The sequence below is a fragment of the Rousettus aegyptiacus genome, unplaced genomic scaffold, assembly GCF_014176215.1.
Source record: "Rousettus aegyptiacus isolate mRouAeg1 unplaced genomic scaffold, mRouAeg1.p scaffold_m13_p_8, whole genome shotgun sequence".
Lineage (NCBI taxonomy): Eukaryota > Metazoa > Chordata > Mammalia > Chiroptera > Pteropodidae > Rousettus > Rousettus aegyptiacus.
In genome coordinates this window covers 78,921,515-78,947,118 of record NW_023416311.1, presented here as the reverse complement: position 1 = coordinate 78,947,118, position 25,604 = coordinate 78,921,515, and the positions used below count along the sequence as shown (strand labels likewise).

The window sequence follows — 25,604 nt, the reverse complement described above, 5'->3', positions numbered from 1 at the left end:
TTCATCAATCATTTAGCATTTTAATGTCTGTTACCATTTATTTTGTTAAGTACAGAAAATAATTAGCACTTTGGACCTTCCAAACACATACCTTCTATCACTTATTCTTTACTTTATAAAGTGCCCACATATTTAAACTATTTTCAATAATGGTCAAATAACCCAGTACCATATATTTACTTAATTAGTATCCACTTCTTTTTTCTACTAATATGCTTATTATAAAATTGAAGAGTTGGGGAAAGTATGAGGGATTATTTTATAAGTTTTCAGTATACTTTACAACAATAGGAAGTTCTCTTAAACTTAGATTTTTGACCCATTATAACTTGTATAGAAACAGAAACTAGTGGCACAGTTATATGAAATTTAGATATAAGAGGTTTTCCTTCTTTTTACTATCACTCAATATTTTTAATGAAAAAGTTTACATGAGTCTATGAAATCTATGAGGTAGAGATGCCCGGATGAAAACAGAGATGAATATAAAAGTGGAATTAAATTTGTAATTCTTTTTTCTTTCAAGTTTGAGAGAAATAAGCAATCAGTAGCTAAGAATTAAGCTACTATCACTGCTTCAGCAGTCTATGGAATTATTCAGGTAAAGACAGGAAAAGATAGAAAGAACTTTAGAGAGTAACTAACTACTCAACATCCTCCTTTCATATTTGAGGAAATTGAGCCAATGAGAATTTAAGAAATTTGCCTTAGATCACTCAGCTCGCTAATGGTAGAGGAGTAATAATGACAAAAGTCTCCAGATTTACAGTCGATTGATCTATTCACTCATTTCTACATAATTACTTCCTGCATTCATGGCACCTAGTATATGTCAAAATGGGGTATGCAATGCTGCACTCCAAATTTAGGGCCAGAACAAGAGAAAAAGAAAACAAGAATTATAAAAAAGTTAAACAAGTGACCACTATGCATGGATATTGAATAAATGACGAGTTCTCTCTACTTTCTTTCCATACCCATCCTCAAAGGCTATGGGTCAGACTAAAAATAATACTGGACTGCATCAATCAATCTTTGTTCTAGGTCTTGCAATGTTCTAATGTGCATCCTTTGGCACTTTTCTATACTACTCTTGACCTTGGTTTCATCATCTAGTCAAAACTCAAGATGATTTCTCTAAGGCCTCGTTTTCTCTAAGATTCTAAGCAGCTGACATTATCTCTTTTCTTTCTGAACCCTATGTCAAGCTTGCCTTAAAGAAATTCCTGCATTTACTACTTCAAAGCAGAAAAATTTCAATAGATTTGCCTAACAATAAGAGTTCTTAATAACTATAATTGTACTGTGAACATTTTGGTGTTTTAGAGTAATACAGTTCATTGAAAGGAACAACTAGCCTTGACTATAAAGTTGTCTTGAGATATTTCAGTTAGTAAATTTTAAATTTCATACGTTTTCTTTCACAGAATCAGATTTCCTTCTTTCAAGTCATAGGAAAAAAGGAACTTCTTTTTAGTATTTTATTTTATTTTACTATTAGTTTTATGTACACAGTACTAACATTGGTTAGACATTTATATAGTTTATAAACAATGGGACTTTAAAGATGAAAGCATCACATAAAAGTGACTAATTACATCCCCCAATATAACCATCTTTACAGGTCCAGTTTCTTTCCTTTTTAAGAAACCTGAAATAAATTTCCACAGTTGGTAAAATAAAGAGGAGACTAAGAGAAGAATGAGCTGGCTAGACAAAATATTTCTAACAGTATGTCATCTAAGTTTAATAGTTTAGTGGTAGCCTTGTGGGTTTAATGCTTTAAATGAATTAATAACTTAAATGAGTTTTTATACAACATAGGGATTAGGAGTCTAGCCAGGCTGTCCCGGGAATGCATACTGTGTTGGAAATGGACTACTTGAAAGAATGCATGTTGCACCAGCAGGATCTTCTTTCACTATAATTACTGTTGCTGTTAATGATAACGATTAACACTATCATCTTTTTAGCATGTGATACTGTATGAAGGACATATCCTACAAATTATCATGTTTAATCACACAAACAACCTTTTCAAACTTCTCTTGTATGTTATTTATCCCATTTAGCAAATTAGAAAATCAGACTCAGAAGAATTAGAAAATCAATTTACAGCTAATTGATAGTAAAGCCAGGCTTTGAACTACATCATTCTAGAACTCCAATTCTTTCATCTTACCTTAAGGTGGTATCATTTTATGTAGGCACAAGTGTTTTATACCTCCCTACCAGATATGGAGCTAGCAGGAATCTTAAATTTAGCCGAAGAAGTACATTTAGGTAAACATCCTGAAATAGACATCTCTTCTCCTCAAGTAGCATCTCTGTTATCATTTCACATTTGAAAGAAAAATCATTTTGTAATGTAGAGGTCGATCATTCTTTAACACTGGCCTCTCATATAGCTGAAAATATTTCTCTTTGCTTACTCCAAAAAAAGGAATATTACTTGGAAACATAGTTAATATTTATAATGAAAAAATAGGCCTCAACAAAGAGAATAAAGTATGTTTAAGTCTATCTTCCAAATATTTAACTATAATAATAACTGGTTTACCATTTAGATCAGTGGTCCCCAACCTTTTTGGCACCAGGAACCGGTGCTCCTACGAGAATCAAGTGCCTGATGATTTGAGATGGAGCTGAGGCTGTGTTGCTAGTGCTGCAGAGCAGCTGCAAATACAGATGAAACCTCACTTGCTCTCCCAGAGTTCACCTCCTGCCATGCAGCCCAGGTCCTAAAAGAACACAGACCAGTACCATTCCATGGGCCCAGGGGTTGGGGATCCCTGATTTAGATTAGGGCAAACAAAATCTAACAAGGTACCACTACACTTAGAACAATCACTACAGTAGTAGTTGTGGCCAGCGTGGCACTCAGTGCAAAAGCCTACTTAAAACATTTGAAGCTTAGAAGTTAGTATATGATCAGTGATTATTTAATAAAGTGAAATTGAAGCAGCTGGCCAAAAAAAACTGGATGAACCTCTTTATTAGTCCTCATAGCAAAACAAATGACAAAACAAATTAAAAATTAAAAATAAATTTTAAAAGGACTAGAATAACAGTAAGTAAAAACAATTTTACAGTGGAGTCACAGTACTTAAATAGGACATAAAAGCAGTAAATGCAGGCAAATTTGCTAAACCTTGTTGTAGAAAAAAAAAAAAAAAGTAGAAACAAAATATAAAATAACCTAATTAAAATTGGGGCAAATGACTTGAAGACAGTTCTTTAATGATGATATAAAATTATCAAACAAGCATATAAAAAAGCGCTCAACATTACTATTCATAAGAGAAATGTAGTACAAACTATAATGAGACAAAATCTCACACCCATTAAGATAGTTACTATAAAAAAAATAAGTATTCATGAGGATGTGGATAAACTGGAATCCTTATGCACTGTTGGAAGAATTGTAAATGGTATGTTTGCTATGAAAAACAGTACGAAAAGTTTTCAAAATTAAAAATAGAACTACCAATAATCTAGCAGTCCCACTTCTGGGTATATATCCAAAAGAAATTAAGGTCTTGAAAAGATAGCGGTACACCTATGTTTATAGCAGTGCTGTTTACAATAGTCAACAGATGAAAACGACCCAAATATCCATCGACAGTTGAAGAAACAAAATATAGTATATGCACATAATGAAATATTATTGTCTTAAAAAGGAAGGAAGTCCTTTTTATATGCTACATCACAGGTGAACTCTGAAGATATTATGTTACGTGGAAAAAGCCAGTGACAAATACTGTATGATGCCACATATACAAGGTAGCTAACATAATCAAATTCATAAAAAGTAGAATGGTGGCTACCAGGGATTGGGTAAAGGAGGCAAGGGTAGTGGTTTTAATGAGTGTAGAGTTTCAGTTTTCAAGATGAGAAAGTTCTAGAGATCTGTTTCAGCAATGCAATATATATAACAGTATGAAGAGAACACTTAAAAATGGTAAAAATGGTTAATTTTTTATGTACTTTTTCACCATAACCAAAAAAAAAATATATAGAATATTGCCATATGAATTTTTAAAACTACAAAGTAAAAAGACAAAAATAGACAGAAAAATATTTAAAACAGTTATGGCAGTTAATTTCCTAAATACACTCAAAATTATTACAAATCAATACCAAAATGGTTATTATCCCAATTTTTCTTAAATGGCAAACAAAATATATTAACAGCAAGTAGATTAAGATATGGTAAATAAACAATTAAATGATATTAAACTCACTCATACAACTAAATAGTAAAATAACAAATGTTATATTTTACCCATAATAGTGATGAACAATAAAAGTCAATCATATCCAGTGATGGCGGGGGTGATAATGAGAAGTTAATAGGTCCCTTGACACACCGTTGATGTGTGTGTAAAATGATAAAACAATTTTGAAAGCAAATTTGCCAATACCTTTTAATATTTAAAATTAATATTTTTAGACCAATATTTCACTGGTAGAAATATACCTTACAGATATAGTTTTGGTTTATAATGATAATGAAGTAACCCCTGAAAATGCCTAGCATTATGCTTAATACATATAAATTACTCAATAAGTATATCCATATCTTTATTAAATGCACTTAAATATGCATAATATACTTCTGAGACACTACACCAGACAATGTTAAGAGTAGTTACTCTGATCAGAACAAATGGAAAGCTAAGACGAGTGAAGAAGGGCATAAGGGGACTTAAACACCATTATAGTTAGGAGAAATTTTTACCATGAACATGTATCATATTTATGGTTCTAAAATGCTAATTTTAGTCACAGAGACAGGACCAAACATTTATAAGAAATTAGAAAAACACCCATCATTCTCTCCTTTCTAAACTTATTATGCTTACAGTTTTCCTTCCTTTCTCTCTCAAAAGAGCTCTATACACAGCGGATACAAAATAAATATTGTTTCTCCATTTCTCTTTCTCTCACCCCTTTCCTGAACCTTTGGGAAGAAACATCAATGTAGTATGACTGGATGTCCAGTGACCTTTGCAGATGTCTACGTCTTGTCCCAAGAAGCCCTGTTGCCTTAGCTATTCAAGCGGGAATCCTCAAGAGCTGTTGGAGTAGTCAGAAAGCATCATCAATATGCACGTGGCCCAACCTCATGCTATTCAGATGGCTTTCTCAGGGACTCTCACAATAAGGCATAGCATTAGACACTATAATGGACTAAATAGTGGCCCCCAAAAAGATATGCCCACATCCTAAACTTCAGAACCTGCGAATATTACCGTATTTGGAAAAAAGAATTGTTGCAGTTAAATTAAGGATCTTGAGATAAAGAGATTATCCTAGATTATCCAGATGAGCCCAAAATCCAATGACAAGCATCCTTCTAAGATATATACAAAGGAGACAACTGACACAAAGGAGAAGGCCTGTGAAGACAGAGGCAAGTACTGGAGTGATGTAGCCAAAAGCCAAGGAAGCCAGCAACCACTGGAAGCTAGATGAGAAATGAAACAGATTCTCCTCTGAAGCCTCCACAGAGACTGCAGTCCTGCCAATATCTTGATTTTGGACTTCCGGTCTTAAGAACTGTTAGAAAATAAATTTCAGTTGTTTTAAGTCAAGTCTGTAATAATTCGTGATGGCAGCACTAGGAAACTAATTTAGGTGCCCTTTGCTTAGATGATGTTTGTCGGAAAACAAAGGGCTTAAGTTGTCTCAACACTACCCGTCACTTTTACATCATTTCTTCTCAATATGTTATTGTCACAGTCTTAACAGTCTACACGTTACCATGGTACCTTAAATATTATTAAAGACATCACTTTGGTGGAGAGTGCTTATGGGAAATAATCCCTTTTGTTAACACTGCCACGACTGTTAATGTGGTTATATGAACCCTGTCCCACAAATCTGTCATCATACGACGAGAACAATGCATTTTTGGTAACAAAGGCTTTTCTGTTTTCAAAAACCCCCATTAAAATGTGAAACTCCCTAAAAGATATAACTTTGTGGAGTAAAAACTTTAATATTTCAGGTTATCCTCTATGCTAGATCTGAGAAGGGATAAGGAGGGGGTAAGAAAAGGGTCTAGAAAATTTCAAATACTGCTTCTGTGTAATCAACATGTTTCCTAGAACGGCAGACCAATTACTTTAAGACATGGTACTGTCGGTAAAAAAAAAAAAAAAAATTACCAACTGTACCCTGGGCTAAATGTTAGACATATTAGAAAATAAATGTCAAAGTAGAAGTCACAACTATTTTACCAAACAGCTTTCATGAAAAAATGAGATAAAAAAAATGAAGCAATGCACCTTGTCCTCTTTCTTACTGGGATTACAACTTTAAAACGTGTATTTAGGGCTACCGTGGTTTCTAGTGAAAATGTCCAGGGGATAGCAGAAGAGAGGAGTTTCACCTGGGAAGGTTGGCAGATTTTCTCCCAAAAGGCCTTGAAGGATGGCAATACCTTGTAGAAATTACTGGGATTCAATCTGACACTGAGTTTTGTAGACACTGAAACTGGAATCTTTCAGCACATGAGAGAAACTCCTGTGTCAGGAGCAAACCTATATCAGACACACACGCTTGTGGAACTGCTGAACAGAATCTAAATGCCATTAATTTCTTTTAATTGAGCACTACGATCATTGCTCAGATGATAATGCATTGAATATCTGACCCAGTACTTTCCTTCTCAGTAGATAATCCTATATAACAATATAAAGACAATAATCAGAAGATTTTTTGGTGAACATGGAACAAAAACAAAAGATACAGATAAATAGATTAGATAAGTAGATAGATTAGATAGATAGCTTTTAAAAGGCTATCAGAAAAATTAACATAATTTGAATGTTTACTATCAGTCTGTTGACCAACAGTTTCTCTCTCAGGCCACTGTTTGAAAAGGCACTGTCAATTCTTTCTTTTGTGATCCTCTTTTATTTTTATTCAAATTCTGACCAATCCTATCATTTGAGTGGCCTGTAAACTCATCTCTTTAAAGTGTTACATCCTGGCTCTGACACATTAAGTGCAGATTTCATATGTTAATTCATAGGAAAAGGTTTTTACTTCTCTTATTTCTATATCTTTTCTTTACATACTATAAACAGACAGCATGTAACATTTTAGAGTTATTATGACCATAATATTATTTCTGGACAAAATACAGCAGAAGAAACAACATGACAACATTTTGTAATATTCCTACATTATAGTCCACAACCTTTGATCACTTTACAAGGTCAGCCTTCATTATTGCTTGACATGACAGTAATCCAATGGCTACAACAAGGAGCTGATGACCTTACTTTTCCAGATGGCCCCTGGTATAAAGTTTTGACTTTGATGTGTCTAAACAAGCATAAATATAGAATTCATGACGAGGTCTATTAGGATTATAAAATCTTCTAAGAGAAAGCTGTCTAGAGCTGTCCTGCTTAGGAGTTTTAAAAGCAGACAGATCAAAGTATGTGTCATTGAAAATCCTGCTGGTTGTCAAGAAAAAAGGGATAAAATTTCAAACCCAATCAGTTGCATCCATTACTGTAATGACCTAGAATAGATTAGGATGACAAAGATGAAGGGCAAGTAGCACAGGATCATAATAATAATAATCACATGGAATATGCTACTGATATTGAGTTTTTCTTTTGTACAGCAAGGAGAGATTTTTGTTTTTTGTTTTTTTGTTTTTCCTAAATAGCTATGGTAACAGGTTTTATTTATTCTAAGCGCTTGGTTTCCTGTCTATAGACCCACACATCTCAGTAATATGCCTACCCCAAATATTTATTAGGATAGTGAGGATGAGTCAAAAAACAAGATGGATATGTGCCAAAAGGCTTCATGCTAAGAGTAAAATCTATTTATCCACTGAATTACCAAAATGAATTTTAGGCAGGGAAAAAACAATGCTGCCCCCATTATACCACATCTCATCACCTCTGACATCTCATACTTTAATGGATATAGAGTTAGGATTATGTAGATAGGGAAAAAGAGGCTAGAAATGGCTGCATATCTAGCACGCTGAGAAGAAAAGTCTGAAACAGAGCGGTTTCCTTTTCAGCATAAGCCATTCTTTAGAAGTTAGTTACATACAAATCGTTTGTGAGTGGGGAAATCTTCTTGAGTAATGCTGATTATAGCTCTGTACTCTGTGGAGGGTTTCACTGACCAAGTATTTTTTATAGTATTTCCCTTAAAATACAGTCCTATTCAAATTGATGCTATGCCTCTTTTAAATGAGCCACCTCGTATAGTCTGAATGAGATTTTTTTCCAGTAAAGAACTGTGTTGATGTAAATCTACGTTGGCAAGAGCGTCATCGGAGTCAGCTGGGAGTGACAGGCATGTTCTAGCCAATTCTGGACGGCATGTTGAAATATGCTTCCCAGGCTACAAGAGCAAATGCACAAAAGCATGCCCACGTCTTCACAGTGGATGACGTGCTGATCAGCAAAGCCATAGCTCTGTCAGAACGTAAAACACATACCAGCAGCATTTCTTGAAGGAAAGCCAACCAATCAATCACAGCAAGAGCTACATAATCCTTACAGGTTAAAAGGTGCCAGGGCTCGCCCTTTCCCTCAGGGCAAAAAAAAAAAAAAAAAAGTTTGCACATGTTGCTTTGTAGGGCACACTCCTAAGACAGAGAAGATCGAATATCCTAATAACAGCCAGCTAGCTCACGTAATATAAATTTCCAAGCAGGCAATACAAATCAAAAACTCACACTCCAAAGAGAATGCTGTGTTCTATGCACTTCATATTTGTTTTGTTTACAACTATGATTATGAAAACATTCCTGTGTAAATGTTAAAATGTTGCATAGCTTTGCTATCTTTTAAAAACTGTTTATGCCTACATGTAAAACCTATTTATTTAATAAAAGAGTATTATTGTCATAACTACATGTATGAAGCCTTGTGGCAAGTACAACAGATTTTTTTTTTAATTCTTAGATTTTCAATATCTGGTTTTAATATCATGCTGAAGGACAGAATTTGTATCCAATGCAAGAAAAATATGGTAATTTCATGTTAGGAAATCTGCCCCACAGCCATACATCTGAACACTAGCAATTTCCCAATCGTTCTTCTTCATCCTTTGTCACATCTCTCATCCCTGGAGCATGAATTTATGGTAAGAGGTAGGAAGAACATGACTTTATCAGACAGAAATGTTGGAGTGAAGACTGCTGGAAAGGCCTGGCCAACCTGGGTCCCACTGCTTCTTCCCTACATTTCTATAAATGCACTGCAGGTGAAATAGGGTGCCTGGAATGAATTAAAACAGACCGACCAAGAGAATGGCTATCCAGCTGAAGAGTTATGTTTTCCTAACTGCATAGCCTCAAATAAAATTCTTGTTTTGACATACGATCATTACCACAAAACTGCAAGACTGCCTAACTACTGATCATGACCAGACTTTCATCCCCAGATGACTCTGTAATCCCCCTAGTCTGACTTAAGTCCCCAACCTACCCCCACTCCCCAGTCTCTCCACTGTGACTTCCAGCACTCATCGCCTCTTGTAAAATATCTTATATGCTCAGCCTCTTTGTTTCCCGCACCTTCTGGCTCTAACACTCCTTGCTGCCCACTGAGGATGCTGATTAACTTCAACTCTCTGGTAGCTACTTTTCCTATCACATTTTTGTGTTCCACCTCCAAAGGAGAAGTAAGTGTCTTTCTTGCTCTTCTCTGCTGTTTCCAAAGAGAACTGTAAACATTTTTAACTACCTTCCCTTTTATCACTCTACTTTGTATTACCATTATATCTCACCTGGATAACTGCAAGAGTATATTAACTGATCTCCTTATTTCTACCTTTTCCCCATATCTATATTTTCCGCAAAGGAACTTGAATGATTCTTCCAAAACTTAAGACAGTGTCTCTCCCTGAGGCAAACACTCCCAGTGCTATTCCTTCTCTCTTCAATACATCTTAGTCATTATCATGGAAAATCCCTGAAAATCCCAAAATCCCTTACTACATCCTCAAATCACTTCATGATCTTACCCCTTTGTCTCTGACTTCATTTTCTATAACATCCCCTCCCCCCAACACACCAATCACATCCTCCCTTGGGGCCTTTGAACTTGTTATTTCTCTTGCCTGAAATGGTCTTCCTCTAGATAATCATAGAGTCACTGGGTCACCTTCTTTAGATTGCTACTCAAACATCACCTTTAGAGAGTGTTTCCCAAAAAGCTTATATAAAACTCTCTATCTGCTTATCCTACATTACTCTTCTTAACTGCACTTGTCATTCTCTGACTCACTGTAATATTTATCTGTATGCTGTCTTCTCCCCCAGAGGAGTGACAGATAGAGAGTAGACACACAGAAATTGTTTTTTGAATAGGTGAAAGTATAACAGAATATTTAGCTCCTGACTCTTACTCTGATAAGCAAGTCTTGAAAGAGAAAATACTTCTAGAGCAAAATATTTTTCCGTGTTCAGTCCATCAGAACTGCTAGATGTGTTCTAAACATCATATTATCTTACAATTTAGTGAAAACACATGCTTAGTCCTCACGTATATGTCTCTGTTCAATGCATCAGAACATAAGAGCCACCAATGGAATAGTGGAATTAACATATTTAATTTGAATGGAAATAGAATTGTGTGTTCTGCTATTTCAGAAGGATTATTTTAGGAGTAGAAGGGCATTAGCTAGCTGAAAGATGGTATAGCTTGGTCTAATTGGACTGAATCTAATGGGACTGAGAGTGTTCAATGCACACACTTGTGGCTTAGTGAGCTTAGCATGGGGTAATAACTCAAAATGACATTTCTTTTCATTTGGAGTAAAGCTGTGAAGAAAGATAAAATTGATCATGTTTCATTCAAATGTGTAATCCCTGGTGTGTGTGAGTGTGTATGTGTGTGTGTGTGTGTGTGTGTGTGTGTGTGAGAGAGAGAGAGAGAGAGAGAGAGAGAGAGAGAGAGAGAGAGAGAGATGGGGGTGGAGAAGAGAGAGAGGGAGGGAGAGAGAGAGAGAATGGATGAATGAATGAATGAGCTGACTTTCAAAACCAGATTCTAGCCTACCTTTATGGCCCAGCTTCCCTAGAGATATTTTCAGCTATACCCAAACTCACTTAAAATCCATGCAGTTCCTATATTTGTTCATGCTGTTACTCTGGTGAAAAGAAGTCCTCTCCTGCTACTTCTCCTTCCATACTTCACTCTAGTTCTCTACCTACCGAAATCATATAAATCATTACATTCATATCAAATTCCTTTCTAGGACCCATTTTTCTCTTTGTAAATTGTGATAACTAAGCCTAAACTTAAAGTGCAGCAAATATTAAATAAGGCAATCTAAGAACATGCCAAGTCCCTTTGTGAAACTCCATCTCATACTCCATTTCAATCTTGAGTGATTCCCACTACCAGAAACAATCTCTACCATATATAAATTCCCATCACATTTTGTAATTGCAGCTACTACTGTTTTATTGTTATTTGAGTGATTACATTCTATGTCCTATCAGAGCATAATTCTTGAGAGCAAAGAAAATTGCATCCTATAAGGTAATATGCACGGAGTAGTCACAGTATGTGAGGTAAATGCCTAGATTTTAATTGGTTCAGAACCCTGTGTTCCACCAATACTATTTTTCCATTATACTTGATTACCACTTTATTCCTTCCAAAGGCCTTTTCATTAAATATATCATTTGAACCTTTAAATAATTCTATGACATGTGTATAAATTAATAATAGTTCCATTTTACAGATTAATTTAATTGTGGCCTATGAGGTTTTAATGATGCCCCTGGATCTCTCACTCCCCTCATAGGTAAGGAGCAAAGTTGGACTAGACAGTACACTTCTGGACCTCTTTCTATGTCCGAAGACTGTGCTAGGTGCTAAGGATACAATAGTAAATAAGTTGGAACTGATTCCTCCCTTCACAAAGCTTACCCTCTAGGATCAGCTGTTCTCACTCCAAACAATTATGGCCCCACAGAAAACATTTGGCAACATTTGAAAACATTTTGGATTTTCACAACCAGGTGGATGTTACTGATATCTACTGGGTAGTAGCCAGGGATGTTCCTAATATCCCACAATACATAGGGCAGCCCCTACAATGAAGCATTATTCAGACACAATTGTCGGTAGCGTCGAGTTTGAAAAACTGCTCTAGATTCAGCTCCAGAATGAATAAATTGTAAAATATTCATAGGAAACAATACCAGATAAGATTGTGGAGATATGTTTGGAACTGATGACAGAGACTTAAATGCCAAGTTGAGGAGTATAAACGTTATCCTGTGGACCAGGGGCTGGCAAACTATGCCAGTTGACCAAAACCAACCTCCCATCTTTTTTGTAAATAAGGTTGTATTGAATGCACTCATGCCCAACTGTATATCTTGTGACTGCTTTTGCACTACAGTGGCAGAAATGAGTAGTTGCCAAAGAGACTGTATGGCCCATAAAGCCTAAAATTTTCACTATCCGGCCTTTTACAGAAAAAAAGTTTGCTTACTCCTGCAATAGAGAGTGGGCGGCCAAAGCAAAACTTTGGATAATTAATGGAGCAGCCTAAGTAGACATTCTTAAAAAGAAGTCTGATAGTGGCATAAAAACAAGTTAGGATGTTATCGAAATAGTCCAAACATAGAGCTAAGTGCTAAAATAGGTGTCAATATCGAGAAAGAACAGAAAAACAAGAGATATTAGACAAAATAATCTATAGGCCCGCACAGAGGGAGAATAAAGCAGAAGTCAAAGATGATTCAGGCTGGTTCACTGGGAAAATAGTGAATTCATGAACAGAAATAGAAAAACCAGAAATGAGGAAACAGTGAGCTCAGTTTTGCACATGTTATATCTAAGTAAGGGTAGATCTCCCAAGTGGAAATATCCAAGGGAGACATATGGAAGTTTAGTCAGGTTAACAGTTGAATTTTGTTAAAAGGAGCTAACATTTGGAGCTGGGACATAAGTCAGGCTGATGGTGCAGGGAACATATAAAATAAGGTCAAAGGGATAATTATAAACTTGGGGGGTACACTTTAATTTAAGGAGCTGGTAACGAAATAAAGAGGAAAAGTGAAATTTTACAAAAATAGGAGTTAAGCTAATGAATGAGACAAATTCAAGAAGGCGTGAGCATAACTATCTAATACTAATAATATTTTGTCATTGCTGATACTATCGGTAAGTGATTTAATGCAAAGGTGATGTTCCTTTTAATATTTACATATACACTTGCTCATTTGCAAAGAAAACTACCAAGATGAATGTAAGATAATGCATCTTCTTAAGTCACAGCTGGTACACTGCTGACTTTTACCGAAACTTTCATTTTCACTTCAATGCATATCAGAGTCTTCTGGAGTTTCTATCAACAGAGAAGGAGGTGATAAATTGAAATGTCCCTCTAAGACACAGTTTCTCAAAGGATGCCTCCAGCATCACTAAGAGAGCTGCTTACAACTGTGGCTTTCACTGTGGGTACAGTGCTGGTTTCATGGGTGTGACCTGAGCTGTGCAGGACTTCCCTCTTGCAAGGGCCCTATGCTGGTTTGGATGCTCTGCTGTTGCTGTCATGAAATTTTTAATATTCTTTTGAACAAGTATTCCTGAATTTTCATTTTACATTGGGTCTTTCAAATTGGGTAGCTGGTCCTGTGTGGGTGTTCTGGTCTAGGATTAAAAAGATTACAGAGGTTTAGAAAAATTGGATTCCTCGCTATGTCGGCTTTCACTTACTTGAATCGAGATTCTACATTTTTAAAAAATGTCCATGTTGGTGTCCTTTGGAAGTAGAATTTGGAAGCTGTTCTTAGCAGGTACAGTATTTTTCATGGAAGGATTCTATGCTTCTTCATATCTGTATAGTTAGCTACCAGGTAAGAAGTTAATAAGTATAGGATAGTGGTAAAACAGGGTACTAAAACCTTTCTTCTTAGGAAATGGAATCATAAAACCCAAGTTCAATGTGTCTACCTTCAACTAAGTGATTTCAATCCAAAGAACCCCTGCAAGAACCAATGTCCTTCTTCCAGCATTGTGAACATCAGTGGTTCAGGTACCACTGTGTTGGTATATGTCTGCCATTGCACCAAGATGGTTATAGGCATAGGTGATATGGTTTATTGAATTTTAAAATGTTGAATTAAATAATGAAAAGATTATTTCCTTTCCAAATACCTTCTAGTCATTCTTATTACCTTAAGACAAAAGACTTCATCAGTTTTTCACATCTCTATATTATTTGCTAACTGCCATTTTAAACAAAGAGAGAGCAGACAGACCTCAGGCTTGGAGTCTTTTGTAGGTTATAGTATCCAACTAAACTTGACTCTATTTAGCCTTTTTGTTATTGTGTTTTTTTCAATGATCTAAGTATGATAAATGGCACAGGTTTTCAATTTACAGTAGATTATAAAGCTATATTTCTATATATGTGGGCCTCTAAATAAAAATATAAATTCACCAAAAAATATTACTTAAAAAGCAGTTTAAATGATCCACAGATGTACCTTAAACTGAGAAGGTGACACAGAAATGGTCACGCTATTAATGACACTGCTGTTGCTATTAATAAGAGAGTTTTATTAAAGGAAGCTGGGTTCGGTTCAGAGGAGAGCCACAGTGTTCCATCTTGTGCGTCATCAGCCTCCAAGTCATATATGTTTTAGTTATTACTACCATAAATCATACATTGTTCTATCTGACACTCACTCAATAGAAAGTCATAAAAAAAAATCACATTGCACAGAATAAAGCAAAGTAAAACAAATATTATAAACCTAAAGAAGGTAAACAAGCAGAAATGATAATCCAAGTAACCTTATTAGTCAGTTGCTTACTTCAAAAGGTCAGCAATACACACTCACCATTTATAAATATAAATGTGAGATCAGTTATGTAAAAAAATAAAAAACAGGTACCCTAATAATATAATAATAATATACAGAGGAAGTCGCTTTGTTTTAATAATAGCTAATTTGATCAGAGGGCTATCTCATAAGAATAATGGAAAGGAAATTGGTTTGTTTGAAATCAATACAGTGTAAAAATAGATAAAGATTGAACCTAGAACAAAATATTTACATTAAAATGACATTTTTATGCTAAATCTCTTCAAGAAGGTTTTCTATTATTCGATTTTAGTTATTCAGAAGATCTACTTTGGAGAAATGGTGCTTAGTTTCTGCCAGTTCAAATTTCTTCAAATTGTCATCCTAAAAAAGAAACTATGGAGGATGTTGGTTTCTTTTTTCAAATTTCTCAAAATCTTGGCACTTCTTTTATAAGCCTAGTTCTTGGTGTATAATTTAACAACTACAAATTCTAAGAGATAAGGATTAGTCATCAGAGTTTAACAAGGTAGTTATTTAGTAATTTCCTAAGAATCATAAATACGTTAAGTAAATTTCTTTTCAGAAATATAACAGGCATAAATTGTTTTCAAAGTATAAACTAAATAGTATTAAAATGCATATGTTTAACAAATTAATGACACTATCATATACTAATTAATTGAGATCTACTAAGGTCATATTATTCTACTCTAGATGTGTGCGAATCCAAAACAAACACACTCTCAAACACACACACACACACAGTCATGGTGACAAAGTCCATACAAACGGTTAATCATTGAGTTTGAAATTTCTTTCCACTATGGCAATCAAACATAACATCACCTGGACTTCTAGGCTTCCTAAGTTTTGAGCATAACAGGCACAGCAATAGAAGTTATATTTCTCAAACGACAAATATTTACTAAATGCATATTATACAGGTGGCACTTAGTCCCTCACAGTGAATACGGACACTGATATATGTGGAGGTTCCTACTTTTTAGGAATTTATAATCCAGATACACAGTCAAAATACAAATATGAAATAGAAAATATCGTAAGATAGAAAGTGCCAAATAAATGGCAAAACATTGTGTTCTAAGAGTTCAAGGGCAGATCTCATCAAATGAAGTCAGGCAATTTGGCCCTGTACATGTTTGCTCATGAAAACCAAAAGTCAAGCCACTAATCTCAATGTTTTCACTTTCTTTCCTTTCATTAAACCTTACATTTTATTTATTTATTATGTGTTGACCCAAAGAAAACAATTTCAGAAATCCTATTTTAAAGAAGAAAGACAGATAGCATTTACTTCTGGTCTCAGAGATAATTCCATTCTAAAAGCAGACATCTAAGTCAAAAGACTATTCCATAATGAAGGGATTGGCATGAAGGCTGGCAGATGAAAAGAAGGAGATTGTTTTGAGGTAAGATGGGCTTTGGTCCTCTTTTCTGGCCACCCAGTCATTAGCAGTCAGCCTGTGAGTCAGGCCAACTCTGGTTACCAAGCAGTTTGCTGCTCTGTTGCCTTAGTGACTTGAGCCTGCAGACCATCATTTCCAGCTGGCTCTTCTGGAACCAAACCTTAATAGATTTCTGACTTGATCTTTCTCTTCGGAGCTCAAGCCTTTCATGCCTTTTTCTCTGAACTGTTGAAAATAAAACCTGATTGGTTTTACTTTTATATCAATCTTAAAAAGTACCCTGGATAAGACATATATATTTCTCCTATCCACACACATATTTTCATCAGGAAAAAAAAGATGTCAACATTCATAGAAGTCATGTGTGTAAACAGATAAGCTGAGATTCTACACCCAGAAAGATTGTGGTCCTACGTTTCTGTTAACTAACCACCATTTTATAAAATTATTCATTCATTCTTATAGCTTTGATATATATTCAGGGTAGGGTAATAAATGAGAATGTGACTCTTAGCCCAAAGGGAGGTAATGCTGAAAAAACACAGGATAAAGAATTAATCATGACTGGGTTCAAGTTTTAACTCAACTAATTTCATGGCTGCAGAGCTGAATAATCTTAGTCATAGAACAAATTTTCTAGGCCTCAGCCTCTGAATATGTAAAATACAGCTAATAATACTTAAATTCAACCTTGTTTGTTTTTAAGAGTTGATATACAAAAAGACCTAACACATAGCAGGAGCTAAATCACTAATAGCTATGTTATAAAAAATCTAATATAATAAAGCTATATTATCATGGGCCTAAAATTTTGATTCCAAAATGAAATCAGATAATTTCTTCTCATATCAACTCAACATCTCATTTTGAGAATAAGTACTTCATCTGATATAGCCAGAGAACATGTACGTCCTTAAAATTGAACATGAAATGATTTTAATTTTGTTTATAGAGGAGACTAATATGTTAAAATGACATTTAATTGAAAAATACAGTACAAGAAAATAAATTAGAATTTTTATTTCAACCTAAAATCTTGGCTTGCAGGTGATGTACTAGACTGAATACCACCAATACTTTCATTCTGAATGCCCTGCCTATGTATAAGTCACAGAATTATTAAAGAATTATTAAAGAATTCTGTTCCATTTTTACCCATGCAGCATTCACCTCATTCACTTACAACAGCAAGTTGGAACTTGCTTTTAATTACCTATCTTAAATGTACTGTAGTTTGTTATCACTTTGTAAATTTAATTAGTCAAGCTTTTACTAGTAAATATCAAATGCCCTTATAACCATATGACTAATGAATAGAGAGTCTACGATTCGAAAAAGTTGAGTAAACAAGGTCAAATATCAAGTGGCTAGCAGAATTGGAAATATATGGCTTCAAACTATATTAAATTCATCGCAGTTTTAAAGTAAAACCATTAAAAAACAATGACATAATTTTGCTATACTAGTGATAATAAAGCTTCTTCCTGAAAGTGCTACTTGAAGAACAATTTTGGTAGCTTCCTGTCTTAAAAAAAGGTTGGGGGGAAAGAGGACTGAAGCTCATTTAGTTACCTAACATCACAGGAGCTTATTATTTATAAATTTACACAATGAATAACTTTTAAAATTATAGCCCTGATTTGATAATTATTTTAATGAACTCTGAGACCTAATTTTTAATTTTCTTCTCATTCAACATCTAGCAAGTTTATAAGAAAAATTGTTTTTGCCTAGAAGTATTTTCACCAGCTGGTTATCGTTTCTCTTTCTTTAAGATAAATGTCAAAGGTCACAGGAAGTACACAAATAATAAACTGCCAGATTATTTAAATGTTGTCTTCATTTTTCCTCTGCAACTATTTGTCTCATTTTTATCCTTATAATTTCTTAAGTATTACAAGGAGATTGGCAAGTTCTTTAAGAGGACTATTTCCCTGGGGTCTTCTGATTTTAGTTAAGGCTAATAAAAACTTTCAAAACTTATAGACACCCTTAAATTGTAGTGCCACCAAGATTCTTGCTGAAGACACACAGCCAATTACATCAGGAACACAGCTCATGACTTGGCCAACTGGCACCACCCAACACGTTGGCATAACTTCCTGTTGTTCTCACCAAATGATTTCCCCAAGAAACTTCCTCCCCACATCCTGGTACCATACTATATCCACAGACCAACTCTGGGTTCTCATCTCCCAGGAGAACACCAGCAATATCCTTCATTGGGTATCCTCGTACAAGGGACAGAGAAAAGATAACCTTAAAGTAGAGCAAATGTGAAAGCAAGGAAGAGTTCTCTAATAGAATAACTAATGTCTTTGAAAATCTACTCTGTTCTGTGTGTGTGGGTTCAATCTACAAATTCTGTAAATAACTGAATTTCTCCTTTACAGGTGACAAAGGCTAACTTGAAGAAACATTAAGTAGATTTCTCTCTTAAAAACAACTATAAAAGCAACTACAGTGGCTGAAAAAATTGTGACTCAAGAAAGCAAATGTTCACTTTTAAACATGAGTAATTTTACATATAATGCAATGCCTGGTAAAGAGAAATTTATAATAAATCAAAAATATGGCCCAAAACATATCTAGCTCCCTAAAACTTTTAAGTTTTCCTAAAAATGTCCTGAAAAAGGACTTTCAAAAATTCACCTATAGAAATTAATTTGTTTAAGGATGCTACTTACTGCTTCTACTTTGGATATGTTGTAATTAAAAAACATATATGTGTATGAAAAAATTATAAAGATAGGACATTGCAGTATTACCTAGATGCCATCTTATTCAAAGAAACCCTATTGCCTAATTTCACCTAGAACACTTCCCTTCATTCAGTAAATTAAGGAGAAAACCTGAAAAATATAAAGATTTTCCTGATTTTCCTGAAATAAACTTACACTAGAAGTTGTTTTCTTCACCAGAAATTCCACTGACCTTGGAGTTCCTGCTGACATCGGAGGGAATCCCCTACACAGATGAAAGTAGAGTCCTATCTATAATCGATAGACTACAAAGTACTAGATATTAAGAAAAATGATAAAACAGATGGTGAAAAGCATGGACACAAGAAGATTCTAATCTAACACACAGCACAGACAAAACATGCATTCAATAAACACCCACTAGTGACATAATTATTACCAATAATCATTGAGTGAATAGCAGAAAGAAAATCTGCTATGGATTTTGAACAAGAAGAAGAGATTTCTAGTTAGGGGAATAGGAGGAAGATCTTAGAAAGAGAAGGATTTGAAAGACTTGTTGAATGGTAGAACCAAGTCCTATGGTTCTACCTCAATATCTCTCCTTTCTGCCTGCTCCTTTCCCATGAAACCAACATACACCCAATCATTCCTTTGAATTACAGGTCTCTTCACATATATTCTCTTTAGTCCAATCCACCCACAAACAATTTGACAGGGTAATCATCTAAAAATTTAAATATGATCCTAAATATTCAAGCAGACCAAGGCTAGAACAATGGATTTATAATGCATAGTAAAGAAAATATTAGCTTATAATGATACTAAGTGTCTAACACTTTGCAATACACTATAATTTATACGTGACTACACTTAATAAAGCCACAACACCAAATCAACACTATTACTATTCCCGGGAAATTGGGTAATAGGTAAATTGAGGCAAATATTAAGTAAACTGTTCAAAATCAGACAACTAGAAAATGGGAAGTCGGAATTTAAGTAGTTTGGCTTCTGCTTAGATGCTCTCTGTACGTATCACTCAGTACCTGGAGTGTTGTGTCAATTCAGTGCCCTACACTTTAAATTGGTTGTGAAAATCCAAATGAAGTCTAGATTTAAAAAAAAAAAAAAGGTACAACCTGGTAAATATAGCACAGAAAGGTGAGATAATTTAGGGTGTTTTTCAAAAAGCATACTAACACTGAAAATATTGATTAATAAGCAAACCAAGAATAGAACAGAGCTTGGCTCCAGGGTGAGTTACCCCAGGCCTCTTGACTTAAGGGCTACTTTGTGGAAGAGAGGAGAGGTTCGATCTGTGGGGCTTTCAAAGCAAATCCTGGACCCATGGATGACAGTTACTGGGAAGGAGACTCCCGCTATATACTAGCAAGGACTTCCCAATCAATAGACTTGTTAAAAAATGGAATTGTTCCATATGATTCTCAACCAGGAGGTTTGCAGAGATGCTAAAAGACTGGTCATCATAGATCGTATTCTGTGAATTCAACTATGGTATGGAGGGTGAACCATGTAGACTTTAACATATTGTGACTGAGATGGGCTAGCAGTTCTCTATATTTGTTTTGTGTTACCCTTGGGAACAGAGTTGAGATAAGTTTCCCAGCCTCCTTTGCAGTTAGGTGTGGCTAAAGAACTGAGTTCTAGCCAGGGAATATTAGTGTAAGTAATATGTGTACTTCTAGGCCTGTCTCATAAAAACTCACGCATGCCAGCTTCCATGGTCTTTTCCCCTGCTTCAGTTGAGCCTGGCAACCTTGAAAATCATGTGTTACAAATAATGGGACCACAGGATGGTAGGATCCCATGTCCCTGAAGCACTTTAGGGCAGATAAATAACCATTTATGACGTCAATCCACTGAGTTTTGGAGAGTATGTTATAGAGTGACATGATTACCTTAACTAAAACAGATGCCTTCCAATACGATTTATTTTTTCAACTAAGTGTAAATTATTTGAAACCAAAAAATAACTCCTGTTCAACTTTGTGATCATTAGGCAAAAATGAAACACTTTGGACGAGGTGTTAAATATATGCATATCAAAATAAAGGGAAATCAGATCAGGAACCAAGATTCTGAGGCAGGAACATACTAGGAAAGTGTTTACATGGCTGGTCACCTACTTAAGCAGGAGCAGAAGATATGAGTATGGTGGTAATAGCAGCAGTTTAGATAGTAATATACATACATACACATGACACACACGTCAGAACAATTTAGAATAATTTTTAAAATTATGCATAGTGCTTAGTCCAAGTTATAAAAGCATAGATAGAATGATATTTGTCAAAAGATGCCTATGGATATGATGAAAGTCTCGGGGCTCACTGAGCCAACGTGGAAATGGGAGGTGCTCTTACTCCATAAGGACCACTGTTTCCTTCTGAGTTACTGAAAATTGATATCGTGATTTTTATTTTTCATTTCCATTGCTCTTTTGATGCCTCCCTAATCTGGCTGAGACCTGACATACTTAAACTAAATATCGGCAGAAATCGTGTTATTGGAGTCTCTCCAAACAGCACCAGAAAAGGAAGTGCCAGAAATTTCAGAAGAAAGCCTGTTTTCATGAGATTTCCTGCCTTCCTTACATCTCAACATGTCCAAATAGTTCAGATAACCTTCAGGTGAACTCTAAGTTGCTTCACTCAGAGTGAAATCAAGCTACTGAGTTGAGGTTTACCCATTCAATAATGGGTATAGTTTAGGAATTCTAATAACAATAAAGCATCTTAAAGGAAAGGACACTAGACTCCAAAATTCTGGGCCTGACTCTATGAACACGAGCTAGCTTTCCTGCTCTGGCACCTGATAACTGGTTTCAAGCCATTCTTTCTCAGAGCATCTTGGTATTTATGCCTTTCATTTACTGCTTATCTCTGACAAAAATTTTCAGCAATATTTTTCTCAGAAATGATTATATTTCCATTTCAGACTGAAAAAGTTGATGTTTGTCTTGCCCCTCCTATGAACATTATATCTAATTAAATTTAGAAATATCATTTAGTTAAAATCTTGGGGAAAATAAGAACACTTTTCCAATTAGACATCTAGCTATTTAAAAATAAAATTCTCAGGTCAGAAATTTCTCTGGGCAGACATTCCTTTTATTTCCTTTGTTACCCGTTTTCATCTATGACATTAATGCATTCCTGGATATGGCCATGTTGCTAGTTTACATTTTGTTTCTCCCCTTGTTGCTTCTCTCCTAGAAGTATTGTTTCTGTCTTTTGTTTTGTTTTCATTGCTGGCATATCCCTTTAGAAAAACTGTATAAAAATCATCTGGTCAGTTTCTCAACTAATAAATTCATTTCTTTTTATAATGCCTGTTTCTCTATCATAATTAATATTCATTTTACCACAATGTGGAGGTAGTGTATAGAACCTACTACTATCTAAAATTAAAAAGTATACATCACAGAACCCTCCCTCTCTGACCATTGCCTAGAATGCCTCTTCTGGGACAGAAACACCAAATTAAGCTCACACATGGTTTATCTTAACAGTTGTTTTTATAAAAGTATAAAAATATCAAGAGTTGTCTAGAAAAATTCATGGAAGCACATGCATAAAACAAATTCACTTATTATAAAGAAAAATATTCATAAAGAAAATTATATGTTGACACAAGATTTGAAGAATCTAAATTCAGAGAACACAACAATATTATCAAGTATCATTCTGCAACTTTCTAGACAGAATTCCTAAACCCTTTTTTCCTTCCTTTTAAAAAGCATATTTGAGATTACAAACATATTAAAGTCAGTAGTGAGGAGAGGTTTTACAGGAACAGATCATTACACACACACACACACACACACACACACACACACTACATCTCTGTTCATCTCTTTTCATGCAGAAAAGAGAGCAAATTATGATTTTCCTCCTCTCTTTTCGGGTCCTTTCTTTCCTAGGCTGTTGCCGAATCTGGCAGGGATACATACGAGTTTAAGAAATCAAAGAAACACCACCATATAAGTATGGGAGTAAATTGCATTCTTATTTGACATCTGGAATCCAATTTTCTTGTAGGAACTTGCAATAGAAATTGAACTTTGAGAACCACCCACCTCAACCACTCCTATTACCATCTCCAGGATTCCTGCTCTGACTTGGACATCTGCGGGATTTATTGTCAAGGTAGATTACTTCAGATAAATCACAGGTGAGGAAAGGTAATGGTAATCCCTCCCTACCCGCCCCTAAAGTGAAAGGCGGGAGCAGCAAAAATTACCAAGGGAAAGGCCACCATTTCCAAAGATCTGCAAACCTTACCATGTATGTGCCACCGTGAAACGCCGCTGTTTGGGGATGTTGCTACTGAGAAGCATCCTGCGCAGAAGCCTGGGGGAATTTCTCGGAGAAATCACTGGAGAGAGCTTGGGCGAAACCGATTTCCTTGTTGTCTTGGACTTCTCATACTGCAACAGGTTTTCCCGCAAGGTTTTCACAAGATCCTCGTTCAGCCAGGGGTTTGGACAATGCGGATTATCCACTTCGGGTACGGTTAAGGTGTCCGGGCTTGATGTCTGCTGAGCCATTTTCCCGGTCAACTTTGTACAGTTGGCAACAATCCAGGGCAACGTGGTTCCCTGGCCTCTATCCAGTGATGGCTTCTCTCAGAGTCCGGAGAAATGTCCAGGGAAGCAGGTCGGCTCCAGCTGCTGTCAGTTCATTTGGTAGCCTGCCTCAGTCTCTTGGTGGAGATGGGGCTGGGTGTAGACGAGGCGAGCGCACTCCTCAGCGGAAGCCTATTTAACGTCACCCCTCCTCTGCGGATCCCCTGCCAAAGATCACTGAGGAGCTCGCGCGGCAAAGGAACATGGAGGGAAGTCGCCGCGCTAGCACGGCTTTGTCAGCGCTACAAAGCAGCCTGCTAAACTATTGGAACTAATGCGCTGCAGCTGCTGGAGTGACTTCTGCTTATGTACATAAAAAGTCCTGGGGGGGAGGGCTTAACCATCAGATGTCTGCTGCTCGATTGTTTGGCTAGCCTTTCCATTTGCTTATTCCTGAATCCAAAGGAAAGAAAAACTTTGAACTTGACCTTCCTCTCCCACAAGGGCTATTTATCTGCCTTCAGTCCATGTTCATAAAAGAAAATTTCTAGTCTTTTGGTTTTTATACGAGGAGAATAAACAAGCACTAGCTAAACAAGGAGAAATATTTCTCTGCTTGCTAAACTCAGCCTGATGGACCTTTAAGACAAATCCCAAGGCCTCCCCGCCGCCCCCTCCCCCGCCCCTTCTCGTCTACCTAGTGAGAAACCAAACAAAAGATTTTAAAACACTACACATGGAACACATTACAGGTTGCTGTTGTGTTGTAAAAACTTGCTAATTATGGCCCTTTTGAAGCATAAAATAACACTATTTACATCCACAAATGCTATTTGTTACCACTTTGCATTTAAACTAATGACCCTCCAGAGGAGAGATTGTTTTCATAAGAGTAGTTAAAAATTATTTTAAAGTTTCAAGTATTGCTTACAGTACATACAATTTTATATATTCAACTATAAAATAAAGTTAATCTAGCTTTTCATAGTTATTTCCTTAGTTGTCTTTTAATCTAAGGTTCTCGTTTGTGATCACCATAGATAGCTTCAAGAAACTTATTCAGAGGAAGTTTAAAATAAAAGAGAAGAAATTATTTCTTGTCTATTTAGGTTGCTACTGGAAAAAAAAAATTTAAATGTCACAACAATTCAAGGAAATGAATATAAAGCCTGTTAAATCTTATTATATTATAAATTACACTATACACTAAAAGTACAAGCATTTAGAACTGGATTGGAAGGGAACCCAAACCTTGAATAGAGATGACCCAGCAGCCTCGTGATGCTACAGACAGGTGAGGATTGAAATCAAATCTCACTTCTGAGGATCTATGACAATTTAAACACACACACACACACACACACACACACACACACACAGAGTAACTTAAGAAGGAGTTACAAAATGTGTCCAGATAAAACGGAGAATGGCATAGCCTGATTCAAATATTTTTGAGGTATTCTATTATTACTATTAGGTCAATCCTAAAAAGTTTTCCTAGCTCCCTTTCTGGTTGTTCCACCTTAAGTTTCAATTTCTTGCCTTTAAAATGTTGCAAAAGAGATACTCTGAGGTTCTGTTTAAAGAAGCACAGGGCACCACTCGATGTATATATAACAATTTAATGAGACATATGTGCCATGACTTAGTTAGAAAATCTGCTATGCAAGTATTCAGATTTTTAAAAATCAGGGTGTGATTATTTTTACTCATAAAGAATTTTCACTAGTACAAACGACTTCATTACCACACAACATTAAATGGCAAGGTCCCTTAGTTCGAAAAATAAATCTATTCATTAAAACAAATAGCCAATTTCTATAAAGCGTACTGAGGGTAGAAAACTGCATTAGAAGATGTGCAAAACTGGAGCGTAAAGCAGGCCCTCAAAGAGTTCGTAACCTAATGACTTAATGAAAAGGCTGGACGGACGATGCTCAGAAAAAAGACACCAGAACACCTAAAAAAAAGTGATAATATCAGGAGCAGAAAAATACAATGAAAATAGTGTGCATAAGTGATGAGGGAATGCTGAGATGGAATAAAGCTTGAAGAGG

At 35.6% G+C, this 25,604-nt stretch overlaps 1 protein-coding gene across 14 annotated transcripts in view; it reads right to left on the bottom strand.

Moving 5' to 3' along the window:
- The window catches only part of PDE4D (phosphodiesterase 4D), a 1,194,235-nt gene that overhangs the window by 589,423 nt on the left and 579,208 nt on the right, over window positions 1-25,604 (bottom strand). Inside the window, exon 1 of one of the 14 annotated variants that reach the window (XM_016154329.2) lies at window positions 23,264-24,176. The exons of the other annotated variants lie outside the window; for them this stretch is intronic. Coding sequence (XP_016009815.1) covers window positions 23,264-23,529 — 266 coding nt within the window. The 5' untranslated portion in view covers window positions 23,530-24,176. Of the gene's footprint in view, window positions 1-23,263; window positions 24,177-25,604 lie in introns of those variants that run through there. 14 annotated transcript variants of the gene reach the window in all.